The 27,930-nt window shown below is 36.5% G+C and overlaps 6 protein-coding genes across 9 annotated transcripts; 1 reads left to right on the forward strand and 5 right to left on the reverse strand.

Annotated features, from left to right (window-relative positions):
* The first annotated feature begins 3,587 nt into the window (after nt 1-3,587).
* On the forward strand, nt 3,588-7,319 carry LOC119987375 (vacuolar protein sorting-associated protein 29-like). Of its 2 annotated transcripts, none has more exons than XM_038832264.1 (4): nt 3,588-3,671; nt 3,787-3,946; nt 4,868-5,005; nt 6,874-7,319. In XM_038832264.1, exons 2-4 carry the CDS (start codon nt 3,815-3,817, stop codon nt 7,171-7,173), a joined length of 570 nt encoding a protein of 189 aa, XP_038688192.1. In that variant the 5' UTR covers nt 3,588-3,671; nt 3,787-3,814; the 3' UTR covers nt 7,174-7,319. The 2 variants fall into 2 exon arrangements, with proteins under 2 accessions (XP_038688192.1, XP_038688191.1); XM_038832263.1 differs by having other exon boundaries at nt 3,594-3,671; nt 3,782-3,946.
* A 191-nt stretch (nt 7,320-7,510) lies between these two features.
* Nucleotides 7,511-9,723, reverse strand: LOC119987374 (pentatricopeptide repeat-containing protein At3g56550). The gene has a single exon (XM_038832262.1). The coding sequence runs from the start codon at nt 9,491-9,493 to the stop codon at nt 7,727-7,729; it is 1,767 nt and encodes a 588-aa protein (XP_038688190.1). The 5' UTR covers nt 9,494-9,723; the 3' UTR covers nt 7,511-7,726.
* Nucleotides 9,724-10,672: 949 nt separating this feature from the next.
* Nucleotides 10,673-12,510, reverse strand: LOC119987536 (cingulin-like). Its single transcript, XM_038832468.1, has 3 exons — nt 12,475-12,510; nt 11,734-11,937; nt 10,673-11,647 (listed from the first exon to the last, which is right to left on the reverse strand). The coding sequence occupies exons 1-3, from the start codon at nt 12,508-12,510 to the stop codon at nt 10,673-10,675; spliced, it is 1,215 nt and encodes a 404-aa protein (XP_038688396.1).
* A 1,539-nt stretch (nt 12,511-14,049) lies between these two features.
* On the reverse strand, nt 14,050-17,883 carry LOC119986611 (ATP-dependent Clp protease proteolytic subunit-related protein 2, chloroplastic). The gene is made up of 9 exons (XM_038831246.1): nt 17,733-17,883; nt 17,582-17,625; nt 17,431-17,503; nt 16,326-16,440; nt 15,598-15,735; nt 15,397-15,513; nt 14,930-14,998; nt 14,731-14,826; nt 14,050-14,443 (listed from the first exon to the last, which is right to left on the reverse strand). The coding sequence occupies exons 1-9, from the start codon at nt 17,774-17,776 to the stop codon at nt 14,306-14,308; spliced, it is 834 nt and encodes a 277-aa protein (XP_038687174.1). The 5' UTR covers nt 17,777-17,883; the 3' UTR covers nt 14,050-14,305.
* Nucleotides 17,884-18,497: 614 nt separating this feature from the next.
* Nucleotides 18,498-25,227, reverse strand: LOC119986421 (protein cornichon homolog 4-like). Of its 2 annotated transcripts, none has more exons than XM_038830981.1 (4): nt 25,089-25,227; nt 22,581-22,762; nt 19,091-19,213; nt 18,498-18,922 (listed from the first exon to the last, which is right to left on the reverse strand). In XM_038830981.1, exons 2-4 carry the CDS (start codon nt 22,757-22,759, stop codon nt 18,886-18,888), a joined length of 339 nt encoding a protein of 112 aa, XP_038686909.1. In that variant the 5' UTR covers nt 22,760-22,762; nt 25,089-25,227; the 3' UTR covers nt 18,498-18,885. The 2 variants fall into 2 exon arrangements, with proteins under 2 accessions (XP_038686909.1, XP_038686908.1); XM_038830980.1 differs by lacking the exon at nt 25,089-25,227 and adding an exon at nt 23,592-23,877.
* On the reverse strand, nt 24,843-26,960 carry LOC119986420 (uncharacterized protein At4g22758-like). 2 transcript variants are annotated; one of them, XM_038830978.1, is made up of 3 exons: nt 26,479-26,960; nt 25,887-26,103; nt 24,843-25,283 (listed from the first exon to the last, which is right to left on the reverse strand). In XM_038830978.1, the coding sequence occupies exons 1-3, from the start codon at nt 26,815-26,817 to the stop codon at nt 25,054-25,056; spliced, it is 786 nt and encodes a 261-aa protein (XP_038686906.1). In that variant the 5' UTR covers nt 26,818-26,960; the 3' UTR covers nt 24,843-25,053. The 2 variants fall into 2 exon arrangements, with proteins under 2 accessions (XP_038686906.1, XP_038686907.1); XM_038830979.1 differs by having other exon boundaries at nt 24,843-25,280; nt 26,479-26,959.
* Nucleotides 26,961-27,930: the final 970 nt, after the last annotated feature.

The following is a 27,930-nucleotide window of genomic DNA, read 5'->3' on the forward strand; positions in this document are numbered from 1 at the left end:
TGTCAATATTCAATTGACAAATAGCAAGTTTACACAGCTCACTAGATTCAAAGTTGAAATTATAATTATATATATATATTCTCAGCATCATATTACAAACAGATTTAGCCGCATGAGTATAAAGTATATATCATTATTATGGCAAGCAGCTTAAATATCTAGCTACCTAAGCTAAGCATCGCATTCAAGCTAGCTAGTGGTGAGATTCCACATTACTTGGTGAATATATACATACACACACGCATATATAGATATTATTTGGCTTGAGTCCTCTCACGAGGGCTTACATATCATGCATATGAAGACACATTACGTACATGATGGTTTTTGGAGAATTAAGATTGTGAGCTGGTTTCCACGCAGCTCTTTAATTTAAAAAGTATATTGAAAGAACAAATACCCCCACGTGACACTTATTTAAATGGCCAAACGAGTTTTTATTGACAGTCACTAGTAGATGGATTGATTTCGTTAAGGGAAAGAATTTATGTTATCAATTGCATGCATGCATGCATGTGTGTCTAGGATCAATGCTTTATGCATCTACAAGTTGTAGACTACAATCACCAACTTTGCTGGCAGATTCTCAGAGCTACTTAAGACAATAAGACCACTTGCAATTGGCTTTAATTTGAAGTTTATATAATTAATGTCCATTTGGATACATGTCCGATGCATGCATGTTATATATATATATATACTTTTTGAGCTGTTTTAAAAAATGAACCCGTTTGTTCAATAAACAACAGAAATCCTAACTTTTGTAATTTCATTGATCCATCCAATTGTGATTATAAATTTCAATATTTCATCCAGGCTCGTGTCTTATGTGTCGTAGGTACTACTAGTCGGCTAACTGCATGTAGCATGTTCGTTGGAAATCCACACCCATAAATGTAAACCGCTTCGGATTGTTCAGTTCACGTGGATACATAAGGTTCGCACAACTTTGTTCCTCCTTAGTATAGCTACTACGGGCCGAACCCTAACTCATTGGGTCAAAACCCAACTCACTAGGCTCATGAAAATTTCTACATTGGATTCGTGCGCATGACTTTGTTCCTCCTTAGCCTAGTTATTACAGGCCGAAGCTTAACTCACTGGGTCAAAACCTAGCAACTATGGGTCAAAGCCCAACTCACTACATCGGGTTTGTACGATTTTGTTTCTCATTAACAGAACTACTACATGCCAAAACCTCTCTCACTAGGTCAAAACCCAGCTACTATGGGTCAAAATTCAACTCATTAGGCTCCTGAAAAGATCTTGTTGTAGATTCCTAACAATGCGGGCATTAATGTCAAGTCTTATTATATGTTGCCCTTGCAATAATGATAATAATAATAATAATGAACATATAGATAATCTCTTTTTTTTTTGTCAATAATGACATTGTACAAGCTTACTCTTTAGACATATGATATCAGGTTAAACTAGTCTGAGCTCAGGAAAAGTATTTTGTTACTAACTAGGAAGTTGGCGTATTATATTTTGCACATCACTTCTTCCCTTGAGCGATGTAAGATTTAGAACACCAAATCCCTTTGCGACTCGATAGCTAGCTCAACATAGGGATAACAAAAAAACCAACATGGGTACTAGCCGCAGGGTACACGATTCATTTAAGACCCGACAATCGATCATGTAGGGTTTGAAAATGATTTTGTTATTAATTTTAAAACCCGTCACGGTTTAGGGTTAACTTTGATTTTTGATACCGAGTTTAGGGTACCCGAACCATTTAATAAATAAATTTCATTACACTAGTAGTAAAATATATCATACTAATATATTATAAAAAAGAAGTGTCTTATGGTATATATATATATATATATATATATAGGTACAAACTATATTTATAAATTATAAATTACAACACGATAAATCATATTAAATAAATCATACAATATTATGATAGATCTTGCTATAATAACATGATAAATCAAATTATGTTAAAAAAATTGAGTTATACATTTTTGTTTATAACAAATTATATTGTTTTGCTAAGAGAAATTGAGGCTCGTAGGCACTCGAGCTACCATAAAGATGGATTACTACCAAGAGGATTACAAAAGAAAATAGAAAAATAAAAACACAAAATAAATCATCGTCGGACACCCTTGGAAACATTTATCCAATCATTTATGACAAAATAAAAATATTAAAATTAAATGATAAGTAAGTACCCGATGGTAAACGGTTATGAAACGGTTCCGGTTTTGGAAATTTAAATAATTTTTTAAATGATTTTGAAACGATTTTGGTATTAGGTACCTTAAATGGAAATAATTTTTATATTTTCTAATTAAAAGGGTACCCAACCAGTTGCAATCCCTAACTCAGCACCACTAAACGTGAGCACCACTAAACGTGACATTGTAAAAACTTGTTGCTCCGCCCATTCGAGCCAGATACTACAAAGCATGCCCTTATAATTAGTAAGAATCTTCTTTCTTTTTTCCTCCTATGACAGGTCTAAATTAACTAGTTTTTAACTGTAAATCCTTCTCTATTTGTAATTGAAAGCTAATTAAGTTGGTTGCATTTGTCTTTTTTTTTTCTAGTTGTATATATAATGACAACTAAGGTTACATTGAAATTTCAGCTGGTACTGCAAACTATGCCATTTTTGGTTTTTGCTAATTTAATATTATATATTCATAAGCACACAAAGAGCTTACCAGCTTAGTATTTGAAAAGAAATGAAGATTCTCGGCTGGCATATTTGTCCTCACCGTTATCTATGATGCTCCGTGAACTAGTAGCAATAATTTTGTGGTTACATGTTAGGTTTTGGTCCAACTGAAAATGTGATTACATGTGAAATTTATGCATACACAGGTCTGACGTACAGCCCAAGTTTAAGGATATCTAAACTAAAGAATAAGTTTGTATGGTATTGTTTTTGATTAAAAAAAATAAGAAAAATGATGCTATGTGAAAACATATTATTATATTCTAGATCGAGGTCAAATTAACCAAAGCAAAGTGCAATTTTATCTAGCAACCTTATCTGCTGTCTGCTTGACCTAAAACTATATATATATAGACACACACACACACACACACATGTATATACATATACTGTATTAGCCTATTAGGGATTAAATAGGTTTGACCATAAAGATGAGATCAATTTTATAAATTATAATTTATATGTCATTGTTGTTTTATAATAAATAAACAAGGACCATAACTATAAAAAAAAGAACAAAAAAAAAAAGGACTACAACTAATCATGATTCATGACTAGTAAACTATGGTTAGTTTAGCAAAACTGGAAGGGAACATTGTTGACTGACCCTATCTTCTTTAATTTTCATTTTTTGGGCTTATGCAGGATCGAAACGTAATGGGTTTTTTAAGGTCCACGAACCACGCTTAAATAAGAGTCTGGCCCATGATTATTGGGCCTAGAGCTTCATCTCTTAGGCCCAATATAACATGGGCCAGTCCCCAGGCTTCATTCCATCATTCATACGCTCACATTTGGGCTTCGGCATGAAATTTTATCGGGCTTGAATTCAACGCAGTGTGATAGAAATTTCATGCGTATAAACTCTGTTCGTCTCAGACTCAAAATCCATTTCGCCAGGAAGCCCTAAAAACAGTGAAGACGAAGACTGAATGTTCGATTTCGCCATTGCCAAACATACTGGTTTGCGCGGAATGTAAGTATATTCGCTAATCACTCTTCGTTGATCCCTCTCTCACTGTCTCTCTAATCAATGCTTTTGTGATCAGTCTTGTTTGTATTTGCTTCTTTTCTCTTTTTGGCCAGATCAGAACTCGAATTTGGTTTTAAACGTTGAAGATGGTGTTGGTACTAGCTTTAGGGGATCTACATGTACCCCATAGAGCACCTGATTTGCCTGCAAAGTTTAAGTCTATGCTAGTCCCTGGCAAGATCCAACATATCATTTGCACTGGAAATTTGTGCATCAAAGTATGCTTCTTTTATCCATTCTCCCATATCTTTTCTCGTATTGTCAGCATTTCAATACCTGTTTTTGTTTGGTACTTTTTGATCTTTCGATTTATGATTTGTCGGAAGAATTAAGGAAGAGGGAAATAACGAAACTGGATTTTATTTCCTAATTTTTCATTTAACAAAGGGGGAAAAACGATTTAAAAGGCATGGGGGTTCTGGAACTTTCAGCATTTCTGGACTGAGTTCTGGAACTTGAGATTTTTTTCCCTAAATTATTGGCTTTAATTAATTCCCGGCTAGAAGGTTTAATCGTGTTATTCTCTTAGGGCTGCTGCTTCATATGTATCAGGATATAGATGTTAAAGTTTACCTTTTCCCGACATGAAAACTCTGGGAGATTCGATCTAATAAGTTTTTCTTGATGATTTAAAACAATATGTTGATTGTTTAGAATAGATGCACAAGCTAGTGTATGCATTTGCAGTTTGATTTTTTCGCCTTCATTCTTTAGTCATGTGTTAGATTAAGCCAATCATAATCATACGCTGGAGCCTAGATGGCATAATTAGTTCTCTTCGTACAGTTTGACTCCTAATGATGCCGTCCTGATCTTACTAGATTGTTTGTTATTGATTGGATTATTTTATTTGTAAGATTGGAAAGATATCACTTGCTTTTCGTTTTGTGTATAAGATTCAAGTTAGGATGTTTTCACAGACGACGTGCTGGTGTATAGGTGTTTGCTCCATTGAGTGAGTGAAGTGTGGGGTTCAGGGAAGGTTCAAGGCTCACCAAGAGCTGCTCATTATGCTATACGATTTATCTAAACTATCATATAAAAAATCAAAATAGTTATAGTGATTATCTTGGATGTGCTTCTATTGAACCTACTACAACCTATTTCTGTTGCTGAGGATCTTCCAAAATTATTTTCAGGAAGTACATGACTACTTGAAGACTCTTTGTCCTGACTTGCATATTGCTCGAGGTGAATATGATGAAGAGACACGATATCCAGAAACCAAAACACTAACCATTGGTCAATTTAAGTTGGGGCTGTGCCATGGTCATCAGGTTTGATTCCATTTTTCTGCTTTTCCTTCGTATAAAGATTCTAATTTCTGCTCAGATTTAAATAAATTGTTAAACTTAAAGTCCTTTTACTAATTAAATTTCAGTAATTTTATATAATTTTCCAGTTGGAGTTAAATGAAAATTCCATTGTGTTCAATAGCAAAAGAATTTATTGGCGAGTGCCTCTCAAGTGCATAAGTTATTTGCAAGACTCTCGATCTTGATATTCAAAACGTTTGCTTTAATTGCATCATAGTGCCACTAAACAAGAACCAAGGCTGATTAGCTGAATGGCCGTCTATCTTTAGTGAAGGCAAATGGAGTGTCTTTCCCCTCAAAAGCTCTTCTTTTCCTTTTATTTCTTCACTTTCCCAATAATGGCCATAGGAAGTAGAACAAATGAGTCTTGTGCCTCCTTTTGCTTTCACGTTATATCTTCCTGTTTCAAGTTCTTCTCTCACCAAGTTAGCAACCACTTAACTCGTCCCCAACTCCCCATAAAGCTGATATTTATGATCAGTAGTCCGCTTGCAGTGGAGGAGTAATGTCCAATCAATTTATCTTCTATGTTCTGATTTTTCAATGGCTTCAAAAGAAATTTTGGACAAAAAGCTCCAATTTCTGATCGTAACATCTCTGTTTAAAACAACATATGCCCTGAAGTTACCTTTGGTGGCAGCCATGTTATCATCTTTCTTTACATCTTTGTTCTGAGCTAAAGTGCTGGGAATGTGTTGCTTAGGGAGTTTGTCCTGCACCATACATACATCCTTCAAAAGGTCAATTCTTTTTCTCCTTTCCACTGTAAACTATAAAGGTAGAAGAGACACCCCACTCGAATGTTCCCTATTAATTTTGTTGATCTATCCATTTTCCTTCTCAAGCTCATCCCCTTAAAGCTGATAGGTATGATCAGTGGCTCGCTTGCAGGATTAATGTCAAATCAATTTATCTTCTATGTTTTCATTTTTTCAATGGCTTCGAAAGAAATTTTGGGAAAAAAACTCCAATTTATGATCATAACATCTCTGTTTAAAAAAATATATTATATTTGCATTGTAAACTTACCTTTGGTGGCAGCCATGTTGTCATCTTTCTTTGCTTATTTGTTCTGAGCTAAAGTGCTGGGAATGTACTGCTTAGGGAGTTTGTCCTGCACCATACATACATCCTTCAAAAGGCCAATTCTTTTTCTCCTTTCCACTGTAAACTATAAAGGTAGACGAGACATCCCACTGTAATGTTCCCTATTAATTTTATTGATCTATCCATTTTCCTCAAGCTCGTACTTTGGTACAATGATCTTATATAAGCAACCCTACTTGGAGGATCTCCAAAGCCATTTTCCCAGGATAACTTTATCTAACTGGCTCTGAGACATTATCCCCATGTCACCCATGTTCGTCATTTTTTTTGTAACTTCTCTCCCGAACTTCCCTTCCCCATAGGAATTCTTTTGGATTTCTTCTGAGCAAATATCCTGCTCTTCAATCCTCTTGTTATGTATTTTTCATTTTACTCTTCCACGAGTCTGTCACTCTGTCCTGGTCAGACAAAGTCTGTCACTCTCTCCTTGCACAGACAATGTCTGTCACTCTCTCATACCTTAGTTATTTCCTGTTATACTTAAACTTTATTATCTTTCATATGAAACCTTGATAATGACATATAAAGATGCAGGGCAGAGTAGATCAACTGCGTGGTAGCAGGACTTGCTAGTTTGGGCTATATAGTGCCTTGGGAAAGAGAAATTTCTCATTATATTATTTTGAAAAAAATGCTGAAAACCGCTTTGGTTGTGCCAACTGTTTTTGGATTTCCTCGAGTTCTTCTGATGATAGTCTCATTCTGTTTTTGATGTTTTAAAGGTTGTTCCATGGGGGGACTTAGACTCCCTAGCCATGCTTCAGAGGCAGCTGGATGTAGATATACTCGTGACGGGTCATACCCATCAGTTCACTGCTTACAAACATGAAGCAGGTGTTGTTATTAACCCGGGATCTGCAACCGGAGCCTACAGCAGCATCACTTATGATGTTAACCCCAGCTTTGTCCTCATGGACATCGATGGCCTTCGTGTCGTGGTTTATGTCTATGAACTCATCGACGGAGAGGTTAAGGTTGACAAGATTGACTTTAAGAAGTCCACAGCCACAACTCACCCGTGATGTTGTTATCCTTTCTTGTTGTCCGGACTTCTCAAATCTTGACCATTGTACATGTATCTCTTGTGTATCTGATTCGAATTTGTTGAAATAAGTTTTTGTATTTTGTCCTTTGATTGTTATGAAAGATCATGCGTTTGACACTGGCAGGACGTTTGGTTCATAATTGTGTGAGGTTAGCATGAGATGAACACGAGATCAGTGTGGGGAGAGCATGTCATGTTTAGTATAAAATAAATAGTGAACATGAGTGTTAGAATTTTAGCTCCCTATGGATCCCCAGGACAATCGAACAGGATTGTAGGATCAACTCACCCCTGCAATAGAATCTACAAAAACAGATGAATCACCCTCCAACGGTATATCAAAGCAGTGGTTCTTGTTGGAGTTGGCTACATGAATCCACAAGTCGAGACAAGAAAGAATCCGTCCGTTAGATGGATTCACTTATGTTGAAATTGTGTTGGGTTTATTCTGCAAACATTTTTGTTTCTAAAACATAGAACAAATGAAAATATGCCACAGCCTAATAAAAATGGATGATATTACCATTAAATCACCAATAGTCTCTGCAAGAACAAAGGCCATCCTTGAAGTGATGAAACCGAACTCGATCTCTAACGATAATATCTCGCTTGAATGCTTTAGAAACATACTTTGTAAATGAATGACAGTCTCTACAAACCCTTAGGTTCTTCACAATTCGAAGACTTGTTCCTTTGGGTGTAGTAGCAATTCCAAAAGCGATCGCCAGCTTCTCACTGTGACACGAGCTAGGACTCTCCAGACACTCTTCAGAAGAGGATCCATTCAGGGCCACAACATAATCTTCTTCAACATAACCAACCAAGGTGGCTCGATGGATTATTTCCCCCAAGTTTTCATAAATTTTTTTGGAGTCAGGATGCGACTTGTCATCCACAACAAATCTATGAACCCTATCACCAACTTCAATCCAACTCCAACCAGGAGTTGTCTTTGTTCCTAGGTTTTTGATATTTTTTCTCATCCTCGCAACACCTTCTGCGCCTTTCGCTCTAGAATATATCGTTGCGAGTAGGACATGGTCCCCTGCATTTGATGCCCCAAGCTGGATCAGATTTTTCAAAGCAATTTCTCCGATTTCCACATTTCCATGGATCTTGCAAGAGCCAAGCAGGGTCCTCCACAAGACGGGATCTTTCTCTAAACGAGAACTGTGTATGATTTCGAGTGCCTTATCAAGCTTCCCAGCTCGTCCATAAAGGTCCACCAAGCATCCATGGTGCTTAATTCCGGGACTCAGATTGAATTGGGAGGTCATCATGTGAAAAAACTCAACACCCTTTTCAACCAAGCCTTGATGATTACATCCACACAGCACGCCAAGGAAAGTGATTGAATTTGGCTTGACTCCTGACATCAACATCTGCCTGAAGAATGAGACTGCTTCATTGCCACGGCCATGGACTCCAAACCCAACTATCATCGAGTTCCAAGTGAGAACATCCCTCTTTTGCATCCCATTAAACACTTCGAGAGCACCATCCAAACTCCCACATTTAGCGTACATGTCAATGAGAGCATTCCCCACATACACACCATGCACAAAGCCCTTCTCACGGGCAATTCTATGCAACTCAACTCCCCTATTCAATGCACCCACATGCGCACAAGACGATAGCAAGCCCACCAGGGAAAAACTATCAAGACCAACATTCTCATTTCTCATCAAGTTAAACATTTCCAATGTCTCGTGGTGATAACCCGCCTGGGAGTAGCAAGATATCATGGCATTCCACGAAACCAAATCCCTTTCAGACATATCATCGAACACCATCCGCGCTTTCTCCACACATTTATTTGCAGCATAAGCTCGCATGAGGCCGGTACAGACAATGACATCGTTGTCAAACCCACTTCGTATAACAAATCCGTGAACCTCTCGGCACTTGATAAAAGCCTTAATTCTCTCACAGGCCTTGAGTGCGAAGGAGAAAGTGAAGGTGTCCGGAGAAGAAACAGAAGCAGAGAATCTCAACATTCGGTTGTAATAGATAAGGGCGTGGAGAGGGGATGGGCTCTGTGCAAAGCCTCTGATGATGGAATTCCACGCTTGGGTTTGTGGCTCTTCAATGTAATTGAAGAGTAGTTGAGCATACTCCAGCGAGCCAGAGACTGAGATGGCGCAGAAGTTGAGGAGTTTATTTGCAATGGCAGTGTTCTGTTGAAGGCCATAAACAAAGACGTGTGCGTGGAGTTTTCGAAGCCATTTCAGATTGTTGCATCCTTGTAAGAGAGTCAGTATTGCATTGGCTTTTAAAGTCTCAGTAGGAATCACCATGGGCGACTACGAAACAGGACTTGTTTGTTTGCCGGACAATTGCTGTTGTATCATCTCAAAATGAATTCTTCTTAAGTGGAAGGCGAAGACGGCCACTCGAGAGGGTGCGAGATCGTGCAACGAGGGTGTGTTCTTCCACACAGAGAAGTCCTCCTCCAGCTGCTCGGCAGCCGCCTCATGTTCTTGTTCCGCCATGTCTCTTTAATACGTGGTCGAAGGAGAGAGAGCCATCTGAATCAAATGGGTTTTCAGAGCCCAACGCTTCTAGAGTCAAAGCCCATATATGAATCTATACACAAATCTTATGAGGGGCTTTAGTCACATCCCAGTTTTTATTAAATATACCCTGATTTTGTTGACTTTTGTCTTTTTTAAGACATATGCTCTTTACACCCCACCCCTCACCATCTCTTCTTCCTAATGATGGTTTCGTCGTTATCCAAACACCAATCCGATAACCACTACCTCTAAATTGAAGCTCAAGTTATCACAAACTAAACCCGACCAATCCCAATAAGTTTCATCTACTGTAATCATCAAAATCACTTTCAAAAGTCTATTGCCACCATAGAAAAAATCATCTGATCCTGACAATCTGGCCACATGTGGACATGGACTCTGGCATGCCCATGTTGGCTTACTTGATGAGCCCCACTTCTATTATACTGACAACTACACCAAAACTAATATTGGGTTCCAACTCAACTATATTAAAAATCACACTAACAAATTTACATCATTATATCAATAAATCTTCGATTCCTAGTTATATCAACAAAACACATCTCCTAATACATTTTGTTGTCCCCAATAAAATTCAACTATTGTGGTTGTTTTCACAACTACACAAAAATCAATACTGGGTCTCACCTCTATTACACCAAAAATCAATACTGGGTCTCACCTCTATTACACCGTTATATCAATACATTTGATTAGTCCAACCACATCACCAAAATACTCAATCGTATCAGCAAAACACATCACCCAACCACATCAAACTAATAGCAGAATCTAACATGTTGGAAAAAATTAATTGAAATCTCATAAGCAATATGAACCAAAACCTGTCTGTATATCCCAATTAACATAAATAGACTAGTTCCTATCCCTAGTAATCAAATCCCCTAATGACCATAAAAAAAAAAAACAAGAACCAAAGAGAGAAAAGAAACTAATTTAACCTACAATTACTAAATCATCCCCATCAAGATCATGCAAATAGGATTGGTATATCTCAGCAGCAACTTTAGCAGCAGTGACCTCGCTCATGAGCTCTGTCTTCTCTTGCTCCAATCTCTTACACTTCTCTTCCAACTCTTTCAAAGCCGCAACACCAACTTTTGCTGCAGAATTCTCACACATAAGCTCTGTCTTCTCTTCCTCCAACCTCCTACACTTCTCTTCCAACTCATTCACAACCGCGACATCGACTTTAGCGTCCAAAATCTCGCACTTCAGTTCAGCTTTCTCTTGCTCCAATCTCATACATTTCTCTTCTAACGCATTCACCATCCCAGAAGACATTCTTGCAATGAGCATCTTTTTATGAGCCTCAGAATTCTCCTCCTCAAGAACCCTACAATTGTCTGCCAACTCCTGCAAGGTCTTATCGAAAAATTCTGTTTTCGCAGCCATTATAGAAGATAGTTCAATTTTCTCTTCCATTAAGTTCATATAGTCCTCCTCTGTATCTCTATAACAGGTTCTGTAGAACTCATACGACGATTTTACCTCGTTGAACAACTCGTACGAAGATTTCATCTCGTTGAGTTTCTCCTGTAATTTCTTGTTCTCCTGCTCAAGAATGGCGTTACGGTTCTCGTAGTCTAATGTAGTTTGGACCTGAAATTGGTACCACGAGTCTGTCGCGGAGAGTTTGGCAACTAAATCAATGTTTTCTTCTCTCAATCTTGTAAGATCCTTGGAGAAATTGTATAGAGACTTGGTTGCTCGATTGAGGGTCGTGATTAGATTTTCTTTTTCCTTCTTGTGCTCATGACATTGATCTTGAAGCTCTTTCATTCGAAATTTGGCTTCGCTGAGTCTTGTTGCGAGATTGATTTCGTTGGCGGAGAAACGTTGATTATGGTTGGCTGACTCTGATTGCTTGTTCTCTTCCACTACTTCAGTGCCATCATTGGCTTCAATTTTCTGCCATTCATATGATATAATTGTATCAGTTTTGTAGCCAAAAACTATTCCGTTTAGCTAAAAACTTTAAAAATATACTAATGCACCTCAGATTCCAGAGTTGTTGCAGTTCTAATACGAGCTTTTAGGTTCATGTATCGTAGAAAGTAAACTCCATTGATGTTAACGATAAGGAGGAGTGCTACTTCAAAAGCGAGGAGCCATCCGAAAGAACAACTCCAGAGTAACACTACAACGAAACCAACTATTTCTCCATAGAATGCAAGTCTCTTGAACTTTGCATCAGCTTTCTGCACCCACCAACCAAATTTTGACAAACAATAATGAATCAACTATGAAAAATATCACAAAAATTTAGATAATCATAATTTGATCGGTAACTGAGAATGACACTATACAATCTTGCCTTTTGGACATCCGATTCAGGATGGAGCCGTATAATCGACTATAAAACAATCCTAATTTCCACCGTATGATCGATTATAAAGCAATCCTAATTTTTTAAATTCAGATTCTACTACAGCATAACTTATGGAAGTTAACTACTAATCATTATTGTACAGTAACCCTAATTGTTTAAATAGAGATCCAATTCTCAGTGTTGTACAGTAACCCTAATTGTACCAATAGAGATCTAATTCAAGGAATCATATATATTTTTTTTTTTGTTTAATGTTGAATATATTGACTAGCAACATGCTCTGCTGCTTATTCCAAAAGAAAATTTTAAAAAGATAAATCAGATCACAATACTATATTGAAATCAAATAAGAATTCAAATCAAAATCATGAATATGTATGTGATTAATATGTTTTTTTTTAAATACCACTGAGAAATACACTCTCATTGGAACCGAACCCATATGTTTAACCTAGTTGATTGTCAACCGAGTCATCTCTTGTTGATGTATGTGATTAATATGTATTGATTGTACTTACATCTGAATAAGGATGGCGAATGCCTCGTCGTTCCATGTAGAGTACGAAGTAGTGAGTGAAGACAAAGAGACATGCGTTAGCGAAAGCAAAGCTGAGGAAACCATTCCTGAGATTATCGGAGAAATTAATCTGAAAAAACATCGTCAGAAGATTCAACCGGAACACAAAAGAGAAGAAGAAGAAGAGGATTTGGGTTTTTTTGTGGGTTTATGGGAATTAAGTAAATTAAAGAAGCAAATAGAGATGAAGAGCTTGTTTATATATAGATATATAGAAAGAGTTTGTATATTCAGGATTATCCATGCAAATCCTATTTATCATCCAAGTAACAAACATTTGTTGAGATTTTGTTGATGGCATATTTGTAATTATTTTGTTGAGAATTTCCTATATCTTTTTTAGTTACTACTTCTATTCGGAATGAAATTCTTGTTCTAACTTATTATCTAATCAGTGACAAACCTAGAACTTTTTAATTTATTTGTACACGTGGTCTTAATAGAGTTGCATACAAATTCCAATTAATTGGGCTTAATTCTAATTGTTTTGTTCCGAAGCAAAAATATTCACAAGACGAATGGGTAAATCATGAATCACTAAAATGTACTACGTACATCTTATTTGTCCCCGTCCCCAACCCCGCCCACCGCAAGAATATTGTGTACAAGAGTTGCTTACCTCGAGCTCTTTAATTTGTAATATTAGGATTCTCTTTTTGGAAAATTTAATTTTTTGTTAATGAACATTTGGAAAATTGGGTTGTGATTAATATCATGGCCTTTAAGAGGTAGAGAAATTACAAACTTAGGTTAAGAATGTCAGTGCTTGTCCTTGATGAGTGATCGCTCAAGGCATCCTCACTAAATTATTTAGTATATGCTTTGATCAATACATTGCTTTCAACATCTTAGAATATTGTGTCCAGTAAGCATTGTGATTTAATCTAACTTATCATGTCGTCAATGGAGTTGATCAACCACCGGTCAATGCACATTTGGCACTCAGGCACTCGTAAGTTCTTATCTACGTCATTGCACATTTGACCATTTTTTACAAGTTTTGATCCTTTCCTCATGACACGATGAACATCTACACATGTAGAAAATAATCATATAAATATGACCAATTTGTTGGTATTGGGGCTCCATTTCTTGCTCAAGCCACATCAAACTAGATATATTAACGACAATCAACTTAATTGCCCCAACACCAATGTCTAGGTTTAGGTGCAAATGATAAAAGCACAAGTACTATAGTTTGTCTGAATTATTGATCGGTTAGACTTGAGAGCAACTCCAACCCAGGTTGCATATGGGTTCTATGTCCCTGAACTGCTATTGTACAACCCCAATTTACAAAATAGCTTCTCCCGCCGGGGTCCGGGGTGCATATATGCCTTGGAGGTGCTTATATGACTTGGATACATGCCTGTTGGTAACATATATGCACCTCCATAAGCATCATAAGTTGTAAACAAATTCACATTATCTTGTAACGTAGCAACGGATCCATCTTTCTGGTCTTAATACATTTTTCTTATGAATTCATGTCTCAGAAGTCCTCCATGACATAGTTGTGAATTGTTCTAACAGTTGGAATGCAGAACTTTATCAAAAAAATTCCTAACATATTAACTCATTGTAGGAAAAGAATAATGAACTTCAACACCACCATAAAATCAGTGAGCTGCAAGAGATTTGGAGGGCATAAAATAATGAACTAACCAAGACCTATTCCTGTATCTTTGGGAGGAGCATCAGCTGAAATTTGCGGTGGTCTCACTATACGATCAATGAGACCATACTCGAGGGCCTCCTCAGCATTAAAGCGTTTCATCCTGCTTAAATCCTTGTAAATCTGCATCCTCAAATTAAAATAGATCTCAAACGATATTTCTTAGGTGAGTGAATACCTCCAACAATAAAGAAAACATGTAAGTTAATGAGAAAGAATTATATGCAACACACTTTCAATAAGTTTTAAAATCACTAAGGTCTTACAATGGGACAGTTCAAAACATGGTTGCAGGGCGCAGGCTTTCAGTTGAAAACGAGAAAAGGTAATCATTGTCAATTACTTCAACATATAAACCAGCCGGACAATCAAAGAAACACATGAAATGAACCAGAGCAGAGCAAACCAACCTTCTCAACAGGCTGCCCTGTGTTCTTAGCCAACTCCTTGTAAAGATAATCTCTGATTCTAAGCAGCTCATCTGCTTCATTACGAATGTCATCAGCCTGTTCCAGGAATATCATAGATCCTTGATAAATGTTACAGTTGAGAATGAACACTAAAAGCATCTTTCAGAGCATCTCATGGCGAGATTACATGTGGTCATACCTGACCACGAGCAGCACCAGCTGGGGCTTGCAGGGCAATCCTTGAAAGTGGCATGGCCATACGACTTCCCTTTAGGCACAAGTTATACAAGAAAATTGTTAGGTGGACCATCAAATTTGATCCATCTTGGTATTGTGCATTCACTTACACAGCAATTTTACAGAAAACAGAAAAATAAGCTTTGCCGTGGAACTACTAATGTCTCAAGATCATCCCAATTATGCATATCTACTCTCCAAACAGTCAGCACTTCCCCGAACAAGATGCGTGCAACCAAAAAAATGAAATGATGCGAGTAACAAAGGTCATCCACTGCAAAGTCATCAATATTTAAATTCAACAAATTCTTAAACACAAGGGATAAACTCCACCACACACCATGGCACATTTTAAATTTTTGCTCACCATTGACCAGATGGGTAAAGGTAATTTTCTTAATCCAGGTTTTAGTGGCATACAATTATTACCTTTTCCCCACCTGCAACAAGAAAGCCTGCTAGATTATAAGCAAAGCCCACACAATAGGTAGAAACAGGATTCTTCAGGCTCTTCATAGTGTCGTAGATAGCCAGGGTTGGAGTAAGCTGCAAATAAACGAAATTTGTTAGAGAGACAGATAAAAGGAAGAAATAATTGAATTTAGGAAACTTTGTTAGCAATGAACTCACATCTCCCCCAGGACCATTGATGTACATATAGAACTTCTTATTATCTTCAAGACTGTCAAGGTATAACATTGTTGCTAGTACTTGGTTACTAAATTCTTCATCTATTTCTTGTCCAATGAAGATGACGCGCTCCCGGTACTGTATGCATTATTTCAAGCATGTAACAGTTAAAACCCTTCAAGATACAAAAGAAGAATATATTGGAAGCACTTAGAGATATGATTCAAAACAAAAACAGTGGGTATCAGGAATCTCTGTGCTTCATCAGCGAAACAAAAACTTTGTGGGCAGATTTTGCAACTTTATTTTTGTACACTTGGGCAGCCATACCCAAACAAACATCAAAAGATTGTCTAAAGTGACTTCTCCTGAAAAGAATGGAACAAAAAGAAAGCATGCCTCTTGACTCAGTCCACAAACAATGGAGGCTTCAAAAAAGATATAGGAAATATCACAAAAACCAAGCAATGATAAAAATTTTGCAGTAAGCAACAGCCGGTTTTAGAAGAGACATGTAATAGAGGTATTCAAATAATGTTCCAACTTCCAAGTAAGTTACGCAGGGGAATCCTTCTGTTGGAAATGGAATATGAGAACCAACCCTCAGATATGCACTCTATCCAAGTCAATACATTAAGCCTACAATTACTAAGTACGTCCAAAAGAATTACTAATAAGTAAGAAAGGTCGATTAAGAACTTGCCATAAAACTAGTTTTGATAACTTACGAGGGCATTCCACAAATCAACCCATTGCCAACCACCCTCTCCAGGTGTCCTATAGGGGACTTGTGGTGTCCCTACAGGCATCATTGTAATTCGCATGGCGTTAGGTTTGCAATTCCTGCAAATGTAGAAATACATAATGTATAAGGCTAATTTTGCAAGATAAATGGCTTCATATCATTTTTAATCATAATGGCTTTGATTATGTATTTTCTATTTCCCAAAAATAAAACTTGGGTAACTTCACCAAAGGTATCCACTGGTATACAATATCCCAACAACGAGAAATAGGGAGTAGAGTCAGCAGACTCCAAACATTTAAGCCAAGCATCTAACCCTGGAAGTGGCTGGAACCATAAGAATAGATCAAAGATACAGAAGCAAAGAGTCATGAGCAGAAGATTTGCATAAAATAAGAGAACTCAACCACTTAAGGCATCTTGACTGGGAGAAAAGAATCATGCTCTCAAGTGAATAGCTACAAAATCGTTGGTTAGTACTCGATCAATGGAAAGAATTTAGAAAATAACAAGGACCAAACAAGGGCTGCTCTACTCCATCTCAAGAGGAATGTCAGTAGAGATGAATGGGGGAACAAAATTTATGCAATTGCAGTTTTCGATCATTCGCATGCAATAAACAGGTTGTACCAGACCAAATAAAAACATAATCATTAATTCAGATGCAACTGACAAACCAAGAACACCGCACGATATTTTGCAGGTTTTGGTAGATAGCTTATTACTATGGTCACATGGTTAGCACCCAAAGAATTTGAATACCAATCGGTGACTGGACATAGGAGGAAGAACATCAAAACCCAATCTATAAAACTGTAATCTCACCATTCTTTTATATCATCAGTAGGTATTCCATCTCAACTGTGTAGAATCTAAATTCGGATTCATCAATCATGAAACAGACGTGTATATCATGAACAATTTCCCAAGCTAGCAATTTTAACAGAATAAAGAAAACTCTTAAATAAAAATTTGTAACTTCTAATAGACTCGGTTCTACTACAACGTCAATTATTTCTCAACTTCTATGCATCCAAACAATAAATTACAAATGGACTAAAAAAAAATACACTAGAAAAATGCTTTACCTGAAATGGAGGCTCTTATGAACTCGTTTAAATAATTCCGCAGTCAAATTAGGTCTTCCACTTGCAAATGGAACTAAAGAGAGAGAAAAATCAGTAACATATCAAAGAAATCATTTTTAAAAAAATTCCAGCAAAAGAGAGAGTAGCGGACCTTGAGATTGAAGCTTCAGCCCTGCATAATGCTTGCTCCCACAACTGTACAAGATAAACACAAGCCGATCACCAAACAACATCGAACTTTCAAAATCGAAAAAGAAAATAGCATTCAATACGCAAATCGGATGAGGAAGAGGAGAAAAAACCTGAGCGAAGGCTGATGAAGGTTTGCATTAAGAGAGAGTGCCATTAGAGAGTATGAGCCAGAGAGAGCGAGGTGTTTATTCTTTCTGGTTATAGTGGAATGCGAAGAGGAAAGGGGTTATGTTCGAGTGGATTAGGCAGCAAGGATCCAATGTTGTCGGTAATATAGGAACGAATTACCATGGGATTACTTCGACCGTTGGATCAAAGGATGTAGTCATGAAGAACATAGTCGGAAGGATTTGTCATGCCGTTGCCAGTACGATAATACTTGAGACGTCCGAAATATTATCATTATTTTATCTTAATTAATAGAAAATGTTAGATCTTAAGTGAGCCTTAAATTATTTTTACAATTAATTTTTTCATATTTTTTTCTTAAATTATTTTTATAATTAATTTTTTCATATTTTTTTCTTTTAAAACGGCGAGAAAGGATGATACACATCATCCTCACAAATTAATAACTCGGGTGTAACTATTGAAACTAGGGTTACCACTATTAAAGTGCCAAGTGCATCGGAGAAGTTCTCTTGTTTACTTGTTTGGCATTTAGGGAACCACATAAAGAAAAACTTTGTCCAACAAATAATTTTGATCACCTTTAAGTTCGAATTAATGAACAAAACAAGAGAAATAATAAGATAAAATGGACAAAACTTTTGGTTTAATTCTTGCAATTTTATTCAAGTGCTCCCCCAACCCCCATTGCATACACAAGGGGAGAGAACCAAAACTGATAATAAAAGGATGCTACTCAAAACTAGTTTCATCAAATCACTCCAATAACCAAATTGAATAGTAGATTCGGACACTCATTCCATCAAAATAAATTATGGCGACTGTGTTTAATTTCAGCTGCTCATATACATTCGGTCCAAAGCCTCGAGGCAGGCCTTATGCCTGGCGCCAACGCCAGATCGTCGTACAAAAAGGGGCAAACGAAATGGTAAACAAGAATGCCTAGGAATTATACTTCAAAAAATCAACCAAATATCCTCCAAACCTGCCATGCTAACACTATTGCAGTTACAACAGATCCCTTGTTCAAAAATGGTAGCAAAATAGTGCCACCCACCACTCAAACAAGGAAGAAGCTTATGGAATCCGTACTTCCCAGTTCCAATCAAGACCCAATAGAGAAGTTGGCAGCAGCTAATCATCATGATCTTCCAACGCAGTCATGATCATCCTACAGCAAGGCACAATGAAAAGCTAAGAAATCTTTACCAGAGGGAGCAAAACAAGTACAATTGAATCCTAAGGAAAATGCCGTAACATATGAATGTGTCTTTATGTGTGTGTGTGGGAGGAGGGGGAGGGCGTGTAACAATTCTTTAGTCTTGGAGGATCACAATACCAGAATATGGCGAGGAATAGGTTAACGATAAGATAGCCAAGTTTGAAAAGTCGTTGCTTCTTTTCCCAATGAAGCTGGTTGAATATCTCAGTCACATCCACTAGATGTTGTTTTCGAGTATAACTAGCAACAAAAACAGCAGAAGTTAGCATAAGTGAACAATCTTTATAGAATAATATGCAGCGGACAACTTATAAAACTAGTACGTTTCTAACATCTCAACGCTCTACTAGTTCATGATCAGCTCAATGCAACGGCAGACAATAAACATTGTGGCAAATAATGCTAGAGATAGCCGTGCATGTGATGTAATTAGCAAAGTAAAATTAATATACCTTATTATTTACATTATATGTCACATGACTCACATTTAATTAGACGGAACCAACAAATTAGAACTGATGGTTCAATTAACAGGAACGGGAGATACTTGCAGTAGTATCTTATCATATTACGCTAAGAGTAGGTTTACAAAGTATATACAAAGATGTAGCAAAGATGAGTAAGGATTAAACTACCCTTAAAAGGCTAAATACAAAGGAAATATAATATAACGTTAACAAGATGTCAAAAACAACTTAGAAGTTTCAACCATCTAAAAGCTCTAAATTATGATCAGGAACTGGCAAAAAATTTACATTCCCGCAATTATCTATACAATTTTCTTTGTACTTACCTAATTACATCACACATGATTACGTGGCACTTCACTTATGCATCATAGGTAACATGGCCGAAGCAGAGATCCATAAATATCGACTTCCACTTGTCATGTAAAACTTCAATAATCTTCATTTCCTAGTTTTAAAACTATCGAACAATTTCATGCTATTCTGATAAGCTACAGTAAAATCGGTATGGTCTTTTTTTTGGCACTAATTGTTATTAGCACCGTTGAAATGGGTACAGTTGTGAGTTATATACACCAGGCATTTCTTCCCGTCAAAGACTATTGTTCCTCTCATCATCCCAAACAATCAAATACGACTCGATAGAACAATATATTAGACTTTTCACTTAGTTCTTGAAAGTTTAAACTTAAAGCTCCATTTCTACTGAGCCCACCCATGTGATTTCCATGATACTTAAACTATTTTTCAGAGCTTCTTTGTCCAATTACAATGGAGAAGGATCAATTGACCCTACCACTTCTTTAAAAATTAGCATTTATTGGTAAACAAATGTCCACCAGTTCTGAATACTGCCAATGGCCAATATTCTTGGCCAGATAAAAATACCATTGGAAAAAGCCACTTTTACAGGCACTGCCAGCTTCCGAATTCCTTCCAAGCAGAACTTTCTCTCTCCTTTACCTCCTATTGTCTGCTTAAAACTTGGCATAGTTTTTATTCTAAAAGATCTTTCACCCGATTACTCCAAGAAATTTAAGTCGAACCTGAAGTTTAATGCCTCAAAAGAACTTGGGAAAAATAAAATAACTCCCAATTGATTGCTCGTCCACTGAGAGGCATATTCTAAGTTCTGAATAAATAATAAATTTCTGGAAATGGAATTTTTAATGTACAATCAATCAGTCCAAAAATTTGCTCTTCGACTTCCCACAAAAAAAGGAATGTTAAGAAACCAATCTCTCAATTCTTGTCTTATTTCTTACAAAATACTATTATTCCAAAGCAACTCTGACCATCTCCGGCCTTATTTCTTTCGAACCGCTAATCCCCTATTACTTCAAACCAACCATTATGTATCAGACCATGCTCAACAACAAAACACAAAACAAAATCTCCACAAACCGGAATCTCATTGCAAAACTCCATGAACATTTACCAAAAAGAGCACAATTAAAATCCATGTGATTCAAGGCCCACAAAATTCTTTGATTTCTTCACAAGATCCCACTTTATTAATGATACTTCCTTTTTCGTTTTCCATTCAAAAAATTTAACGATACTTCCTTTCCACACTGGTACATCCCATAGGCCATAGCATTCTTATTTGACCTTCTAGTTTCTTTGCCACAGACGATAGCGTAAGATATTATATGAAGACATGAAGTAAACCTATTTTACAAGTCAATCTTCAACCTTTCAAAAGATATTCCTCTTCTTCACCTTGAAGGTGTTCAATAGAAATGCTGCATTATACAACCCCAAACTTAATTTCTTTTCACTCTGCCCCAAAGGTAAACCTAATAGGAAGACAAGTAGACAACCCATCCTAAATTCCATCATCATAGCCAGAACTCATCCCTTCCTATTTACTTTATAGTATCAACCCTCTTTTACTGAGGTTCAGTTTTGGCACCTTCACCCATCAAGCAAAGGATCATGCATCTTAGTTAAAGAATTCATCTGTTCTTCATGCCAAAAGAAACTGGTGCCTTTTGCACAAAAAAGGGAAATCATAATTTCTTCTCCTCCCTTCCAACTTTAAGTCCCTATAGAAAACTGTCATACACTGGTTTTGTCATCATTCCTCATAACCAGAAAGAATAAGAAAGGAGAGAAGCAGTCACCTCACCTTAATTCGTAGAATATTTGAAATACACTGAAACCTCACCACAATCACAATTGGAAAGGAGATAAAAGAAACTGTAAAGAAGGAACTTCCAATTCACATGATCACATATTTTCCCCATGTCAAACACAAAATTCATTAACTTATTTTCAATTAACAAAGCAATTAAAGTTTGTCTTCCTCAACAGAGATTTTGATGATTCAGTATCAGCCTCCTTTGTGCAATAAGCTAGACTTTGGATTTGGATACAAATTTGTATGTCTGGAACGTCCTTCTTTAAGTGATAAAGTCATATTCAAATAGCTTACAAAATTTCCATTTGCATGAAATTATTTGAAACTCAAAGCATATTGTCTCTCACAATCTCCTGATGAGCCTTAAAGAAAGCCATTGTAAAACTATCGAGTCTGGATCCCTAAATCTCCTTGCACTCTTGCATCTCTATTGAACTATAATGTTAGTATACACATCATGCCTCCACAAAATGTAGTATTTTCCCTAGGCAAGAATCGAGATATAAAAAGCATGGAAAGTCTTCAAAAACTAATGTAATTATGAATACACAGCTTGCATCATGGATCTTCCAAATAATTATCCAAACAATCAACTAAACTGAAAGTCAGAAACTAAACAGATAATTAACCTGCTCGTGGGAAATTGATAAATGGTTAAATTTTCTTCGCATAAGAAATGAAATGCAGTATCAAAACAGTAGGATATCCCCGCTATAGTAATGGTTTTCAAACTCTGACAGGGTAGCAATCAAATAAAAAAAATAGTTGACAGTCAAGAGGATATAAGTCAACATATTAGACCTACCATTCCTCTTACATTAATAAAATTAATAATAGATATATCCATTTTTATTTTAAGACTTAGACTTGGATCATAGGATATTTGAAAGTAAATTAGGTATACAATAATTAAATTTCTTTCTCAAACACTATATTCTCAAAAACGAAAAGCACAAAAATCATTTAATTGAATACAGGGCAAGAGAAAAGTACTTACAGCCTCACATTGAAGTAGAGATATGGAGCACAAAACAGCGCCATGCACCAGTGCCCTGTTATAAGATATAAGATGCACAGAGCTCCTTGTGTGAAAAACTCTGGAAAAACCGCCTTGTTGATCCGAGATGAAGAATCATAAGGATTAATATAATCAAATTCTAGATCTGCCAAGCACATGAGCTGCAAAAAAAACCCTGAACTGTTAAATCCCATTATCCCATATCATACGCCTAACAATAGTGGATATATAATAAAAGACAATCTTTAGATATGACCATCATCATAAGCCTTAGAAAATAGTAAATGAACAACAATAGAGCAATTTTTAAATCCAGTTCTCACAAGCAACATTGAAACAAAATCCAAAAAAAATCACCAAATAGATGTTTTAAACAAGCTAGTTGTGGCATTGGAAAAGAGGCTTTACCATAATAATCAGTTACAAATCCCAATTGCTCCATTGACAATTTGCCTAATCATCTACACTACTCACCACCACCAAGGCAGTTCATCACTTGGAACCATGAACTGATAGAAACAATCTAACTACTCAATCAAACTTGATAAAAACTAAACCATAAGAAGACAACATAAGAAATTTCTTAAAATCTAACAAAACTAGGAAATATTTTCTAGGATAGTGGGCTTACTGATTTATCAACAAGCCACGGAGGGATAACAAATTGTTTAGACGCAGAGAAGCAAATCGAACATTAAGCCCGAAGCTTTGTGGGTATCAATCGCACACACAAGATAATAACCCACAAAAGAATTTTAGTTTTAACCCTACTGATTATACCAATTGGCTTAGCATTAACTTGGTGCCCTAATACTCAATAAAGTCCCGTCTTTTTCACCCCCAAAAAATCAGCAGAGAACCCTAGTTGTGAACACAGCACTAATGCGAAACTTTTCAATGTCCAATCCGGTATAAAATTTTAACATAATAATCACACAAACACCGGTAACAGTAGGAGAGGAAGAGGGAGAGGGAGATAGAGGAATTGACCTGGAAGACGACCATGACAAGGAGGGCTATGATGAAGAAGAAGGAGATGAGCCATACGTAGAGATCTCCCATGCTCCTCTGCTCACACACACACACACACTCTCTTTCTCTCTTCCTCCCTAATCTGGGTTCGACGGTAAAGTCGGAGTTGCGCACGCGAACTCGTTAAAGTAATTTGGAGTGATCGGACTTCGGAGTTCAGACAATCCAAAGGAGTTTGGAGTTTCGAAGTTTGTCTTTTTATAAATCCTAATTTACCCGACAAACAATATTCTTTTCGTCCTTCATTACACTATGGAGTATGGACTCGGATTGTCCTACAACAACCAAAAAAAATTATTTATCCTTAAAACAATGGAATTTAATAACAAATCATGAAAATATCTATCATATACTAATTGAACTATTCAATAATAAGAGGTTAAAAGTTGCAGTAGGACTTTGAAGAGTTTTTATCCCATAAAACAATATTTTTACACTTTATATTCTTTTTATAAAAATAGTTTTTTTTATAGGGGACAGTTAAGTTATATGGAAGTGAAAATTTTATTTACCTTATATATAATATTTTAACATAAAAATAAGGATAAATTAATAAATTAAACCAATTTTATTTCTTTTCTTTTCTTTTATCATATATATCCAAACAAAATAAGTAATAATTTTTTTCCTTTTTTTTCATCTATCCAAATATGATAGAAGAAAATGTATTCTACCTTCTCTTTAATTCCTTCCGTTATTCTCTTCCTCAAAGCCCTCAATTCTAAACACACCCTAAAATTGAAAGGTTATTTAGAAAAAAATATTTAGAAGGAAGAAAAAGTGTGACATGGAGAATAATAGAGAATCGGTTACTGCACAATCGGTGGCGTACCTAAGTTTTTGGAGATTATGAGTGAACTCTAAAAAATGAGTCTTTTTTATAAAAAAATTTAAATGTCGTATGTTATTTAAATGAGTTTGGAGCTACTATAATATTGATATTTTTTCAAAAATATGGAATTCTGAGGATTCAGAGGCCCTAAGCAGTGGCCCATGTCACCCCACCTTAGGGACGCCCCTATCAGCACAATCTGTCGATACACGTCGGCTGGTTAGCTTTTATCGTATGCGGATTTAATATCAAACTAGAAGTGGTGTTGGCTTTCCTAAACTACACAACATCGTCAATTGGCTGCTTCAATAATCAATAATGGGCTTTTAAAGCAGTGTGAGACTGTCAGCCCAAATAAGATTAGGCAAAAACCCTAATTCACAAAGAAAGAAACATATCTTCTGCTATTTCCAACGTTGATATTACAAATTATCCTTTCTAGGGTATGAGAAAGGGAAAAATATTGTACAAAATGGGGGAGAGGCAGAAAGAATCATTGCAATTACACTGTGTGATGCTGTTAAGAGTAACCAAATAATATGATGAGTTACTCTTTAGAAAATTAATGTGAGAACATCTTGGTCATGCTCATTCTATGCACACCAAGAGCTTCAAGAGCTTACCGGTTCTTCTTATGAGTTTACAGAATCCTTGGGCGATGAAAGCTGAGATTAAAATTATAGCTGGAGGTGAGGGTGGAGCAATATCCAAGGTCAGAGAACTTGATGCTTTGTTTGTATTAAGATTACTGCTAATTCTTCGGAGATAGAAGCTTCTGCTACCAATATCCCCAATCAATTCTGATTTATCTAGACCTGCTAAAGAGAAACACAAAGTTAAAAAATCTGTGTATGATCCACATATTACAAGTATTGGTGAGAGAGAGAAGAAAGCAGAAACAATTCACATTGGACAGAACAGAGTTTTGTTAGAGTAGGTCTTCGAATTAATTAACAAAATCAGTACTTGAAAAAACGGCCAAATGTCTTGAATGGGTGGGAGTTAATTCAATGAACATCAATCATCTCTATATTCATATTTTGTCCACACTAATCTTTGTCAACTAGCAGAACAAACAAGAAGAATTGGCACAACAGGGGAATGACTCCCTCTGGGAAGTTCCTAGTAGCTACGCTCTAAGGAACAAAAGATGAACATAAATCATGGATCAGCTAAGCCCTCTGGGGACTTGCTGAAGAATAAAAAAGAGGAATAAGGTTTGATCCTATTTATGGGAATTCCATAAAGATTCCATCCAATAAAAAAAAGGGAAAGTTCTCAACAATTGAGATGTTTTTGGAGATCCAATAGTTACTAACAATACTAAGTCCATACCTTCTTTCAGTTCTTTGAAGTAACAAATTCAAGCAAAAGAATTAACAAAAAAACTTTCTAGATTATATATATATATATATACTTACTTTGAAGGCTGAAATAGGATTGATGCAACTCGTACAAGGATTGTGAACTTTTGTCAATCTTAGGGGTCCGTTGTTCTTCGTTGTACTTGTTCAGGACAAGCTTGATCGTCTCCTCCACACAACCCCCCAATTTAACCATGGTTCGAACAGGTCCTGGACTTCCTTCAACCGTCACATTAACAACAACCTTAGCATCTTTCTTGTAACCCTGGACCCCCTAAAAGCGACTCACAACAAGCAAATTACTTACTGATTACACAATGAATCAACAATAAAGGCACAAAGTCCTCTTGAGGGAGCTTGATATTTGCAGAACAGCAACTAGTTTTCTTAAAATTCAAAGTAGATCTTTGTGCAGAAGACCCAAAAGATCACACACCAAGAAAATTTTTTCTGGATTAATACAAAGAATGAATGCTATTGATAAAAGGGTTACAATTTTGACCAAAATAGACCATTAAAGGGGCTTCAATGACCCAAGCCAAACAGTCACCGAAACCAATCAGATTTCATCTCCCAATCACACAGTCAAACATAACTAAAAATTAATTGCAGATTCAACAAAATACACATGATCAAATCTGACCAGTACCTCAAAATTTCCGGTTGAGATTCCCGGCAACGAGGAAGTCGATGAAAACACGTCGGCACAAGTCTGCGGATGATACAGCACTCCGACACCTCCGGAATCGCCGTGATCGGACCCCAAACTACTGCTCTCTTGATCATCACTTACACCTTCGCCTTTCCAACTCAGCAGCATCGGCTCAGAGAAGCATCGCTTCATAATCCTCTGAGGCTTTGAACACTTCACCGATAGTCGCATCGGCGGGGTCCGCCTGCGCGAAGACGGAGACGGTTGAGGAGGCCTCTTCCTCCGGCCATCGGCGGCGTTCACTCGTAGTCGCCGGCGGAGATTTCTCCCTGACATAATTTTTTGTTCGGGGGAGTGAGTAAGGGGAAGTTAAGAAAGACGTTAAAGCCGTTGGTAGTTGCGTGGGTGGTAAACTATCCGTCAAAGTTTCAAAAGGACTGCTCTGTTTCAATGCTTTGACGAGCGACCTTTGTGTGTGTATACATATATTTATTTATATAATTATATGCATATATCGAGACTGGTCGGTTTGGAAATATTCTATTTATTTATTTATTTAGCTTTAAGGAACACCAATGAAAATGTAACACGTGCTACCGTATTTCCAAAATCCGCGTACAAAACAAGTGAGACAATGGATATCTTATTTAAGAAGGTAAGTACAGAATTGACCTCTCTACTTTGTTCTTTAAATCAAAAAAGCCCTTAAGGTTTGTTTAAATCAAAAAAACTCTTGCACTTTAAAGAATGGTATAAGTGAGTCCTTCTATCAATCTCTCGTTAAAAAACACTAACGTGATAGTTAATTGTAATTTTTTTTAATTTTTCATTTCCTAGGTGACGTACATGTGGATGTAACCTATAAGATGGTGACACGTGGCATTTTTCTTTGGTAAATTTTCAGAGCTGTTAGGCTTGTTAAACACCAATTATTTTTTAATTGCGTAAATGGTTCAAAGAAGCCCCTCTACTTTTGACAAAGGGACAACACTTTAACTTCACCATAATGGTTCAAGTTAGCCCTTTAACACTACTAAAACATAAACACATGCATTCATAGCTGATTGATAGAATGACTCCCTTATATCACTCTTCAAAGTGCAAGTGCTTTTTTGATCCAAAACAAAGCTTAGAGGCCTTTTTGATCCAAAGAGTAAAGTAAAGAGGTCAATTCCGTACTTACCCCTTTATTTAACGAATGTATAATAATCACAACATTGGGAATTCAATTTTCAATAGTGACATTATTTCTCTGATTTAATAGTAATTATGTCAAGATTAATTACCTAGTTGGAATATAGACATAACAAAATTAATCATTATTTTGTCATCTTGTTGCTTGTGTTTTTATAGAAGATAGAGATACAAACTTTTCCCCAAATTTCCAATTCAAGAATGAACGCCATTAATGTAGATTATAAGGATAGTGTTAACAGTTATTCTAAAAAC

Source organism: Tripterygium wilfordii, chromosome 20 (genome assembly GCF_013401445.1).
Source record: "Tripterygium wilfordii isolate XIE 37 chromosome 20, ASM1340144v1, whole genome shotgun sequence".
Classification (NCBI taxonomy): Eukaryota; Viridiplantae; Streptophyta; class Magnoliopsida; order Celastrales; family Celastraceae; genus Tripterygium; species Tripterygium wilfordii.

Bases quoted from the DNA above. Each gene is read 5' to 3' on its own strand.
- LOC119986611 (XM_038831246.1), bottom strand. From the start codon at position 17,776: ATGGCACTCTCTCTTAATGCAAACCTTCATCAGCCTTCGCTCAG. The intron at 16,441-17,430 runs GTAAAGCATTTT...CTACATTTGCAG, and splicing joins CATAAGAGCCTCCATTTCAG to GAATTGCAAACCTAACGCCA. The intron at 14,827-14,929 runs GTATGACCACAT...TTCCTGGAACAG, and splicing joins CTGGTGCTGCTCGTGGTCAG to GCTGATGACATTCGTAATGA.
- LOC119987536 (XM_038832468.1), bottom strand. From the start codon at position 12,510: ATGGGTTCGGTTCCAATGAGAGTGTATTTCTCAGTG. The intron at 11,938-12,474 runs GTATTTAAAAAA...TGGTGGGTGCAG, and splicing joins TGAGAGTGTATTTCTCAGTG to AAAGCTGATGCAAAGTTCAA. The intron at 11,648-11,733 runs GTGCATTAGTAT...TATGAATGGCAG, and splicing joins CAACAACTCTGGAATCTGAG to AAAATTGAAGCCAATGATGG.
- LOC119987374 (XM_038832262.1), bottom strand. From the start codon at position 9,493: ATGGTGATTCCTACTGAGACTTTAAAAGCCAATGCAATACTGACTCTC.
- LOC119986421 (XM_038830980.1), bottom strand. From the start codon at position 23,663: ATGGGAGATCTCTACGTATGGCTCATCTCCTTCTTCTTCATCATAGCC. The intron at 19,214-22,580 runs GTAAGTACTTTT...TTTTGTTGCTAG, and splicing joins CTCTACTTCAATGTGAGGCT to TTATACTCGAAAACAACATC. The intron at 18,923-19,090 runs GTATTGTGATCC...GCCTTGCTGTAG, and splicing joins CTATTCCTCGCCATATTCTG to GATGATCATGACTGCGTTGG.
- LOC119986420 (XM_038830978.1), bottom strand. From the start codon at position 26,817: ATGTCAGGGAGAAATCTCCGCCGGCGACTACGAGTGAACGCCGCCGAT. The intron at 26,104-26,478 runs GTACTGGTCAGA...AGTCGCTTTTAG, and splicing joins TCTCAACCGGAAATTTTGAG to GGGGTCCAGGGTTACAAGAA. The intron at 25,284-25,886 runs GTAAGTATATAT...GTTTCTCTTTAG, and splicing joins ATCCTATTTCAGCCTTCAAA to CAGGTCTAGATAAATCAGAA.
- LOC119987375 (XM_038832264.1), top strand. From the start codon at position 3,815: ATGGTGTTGGTACTAGCTTTAGGGGATCTACATGTACCCCATAGAGCA. The intron at 3,947-4,867 runs GTATGCTTCTTT...AATTATTTTCAG, and splicing joins CTGGAAATTTGTGCATCAAA to GAAGTACATGACTACTTGAA. The intron at 5,006-6,873 runs GTTTGATTCCAT...GATGTTTTAAAG, and splicing joins GGCTGTGCCATGGTCATCAG to GTTGTTCCATGGGGGGACTT.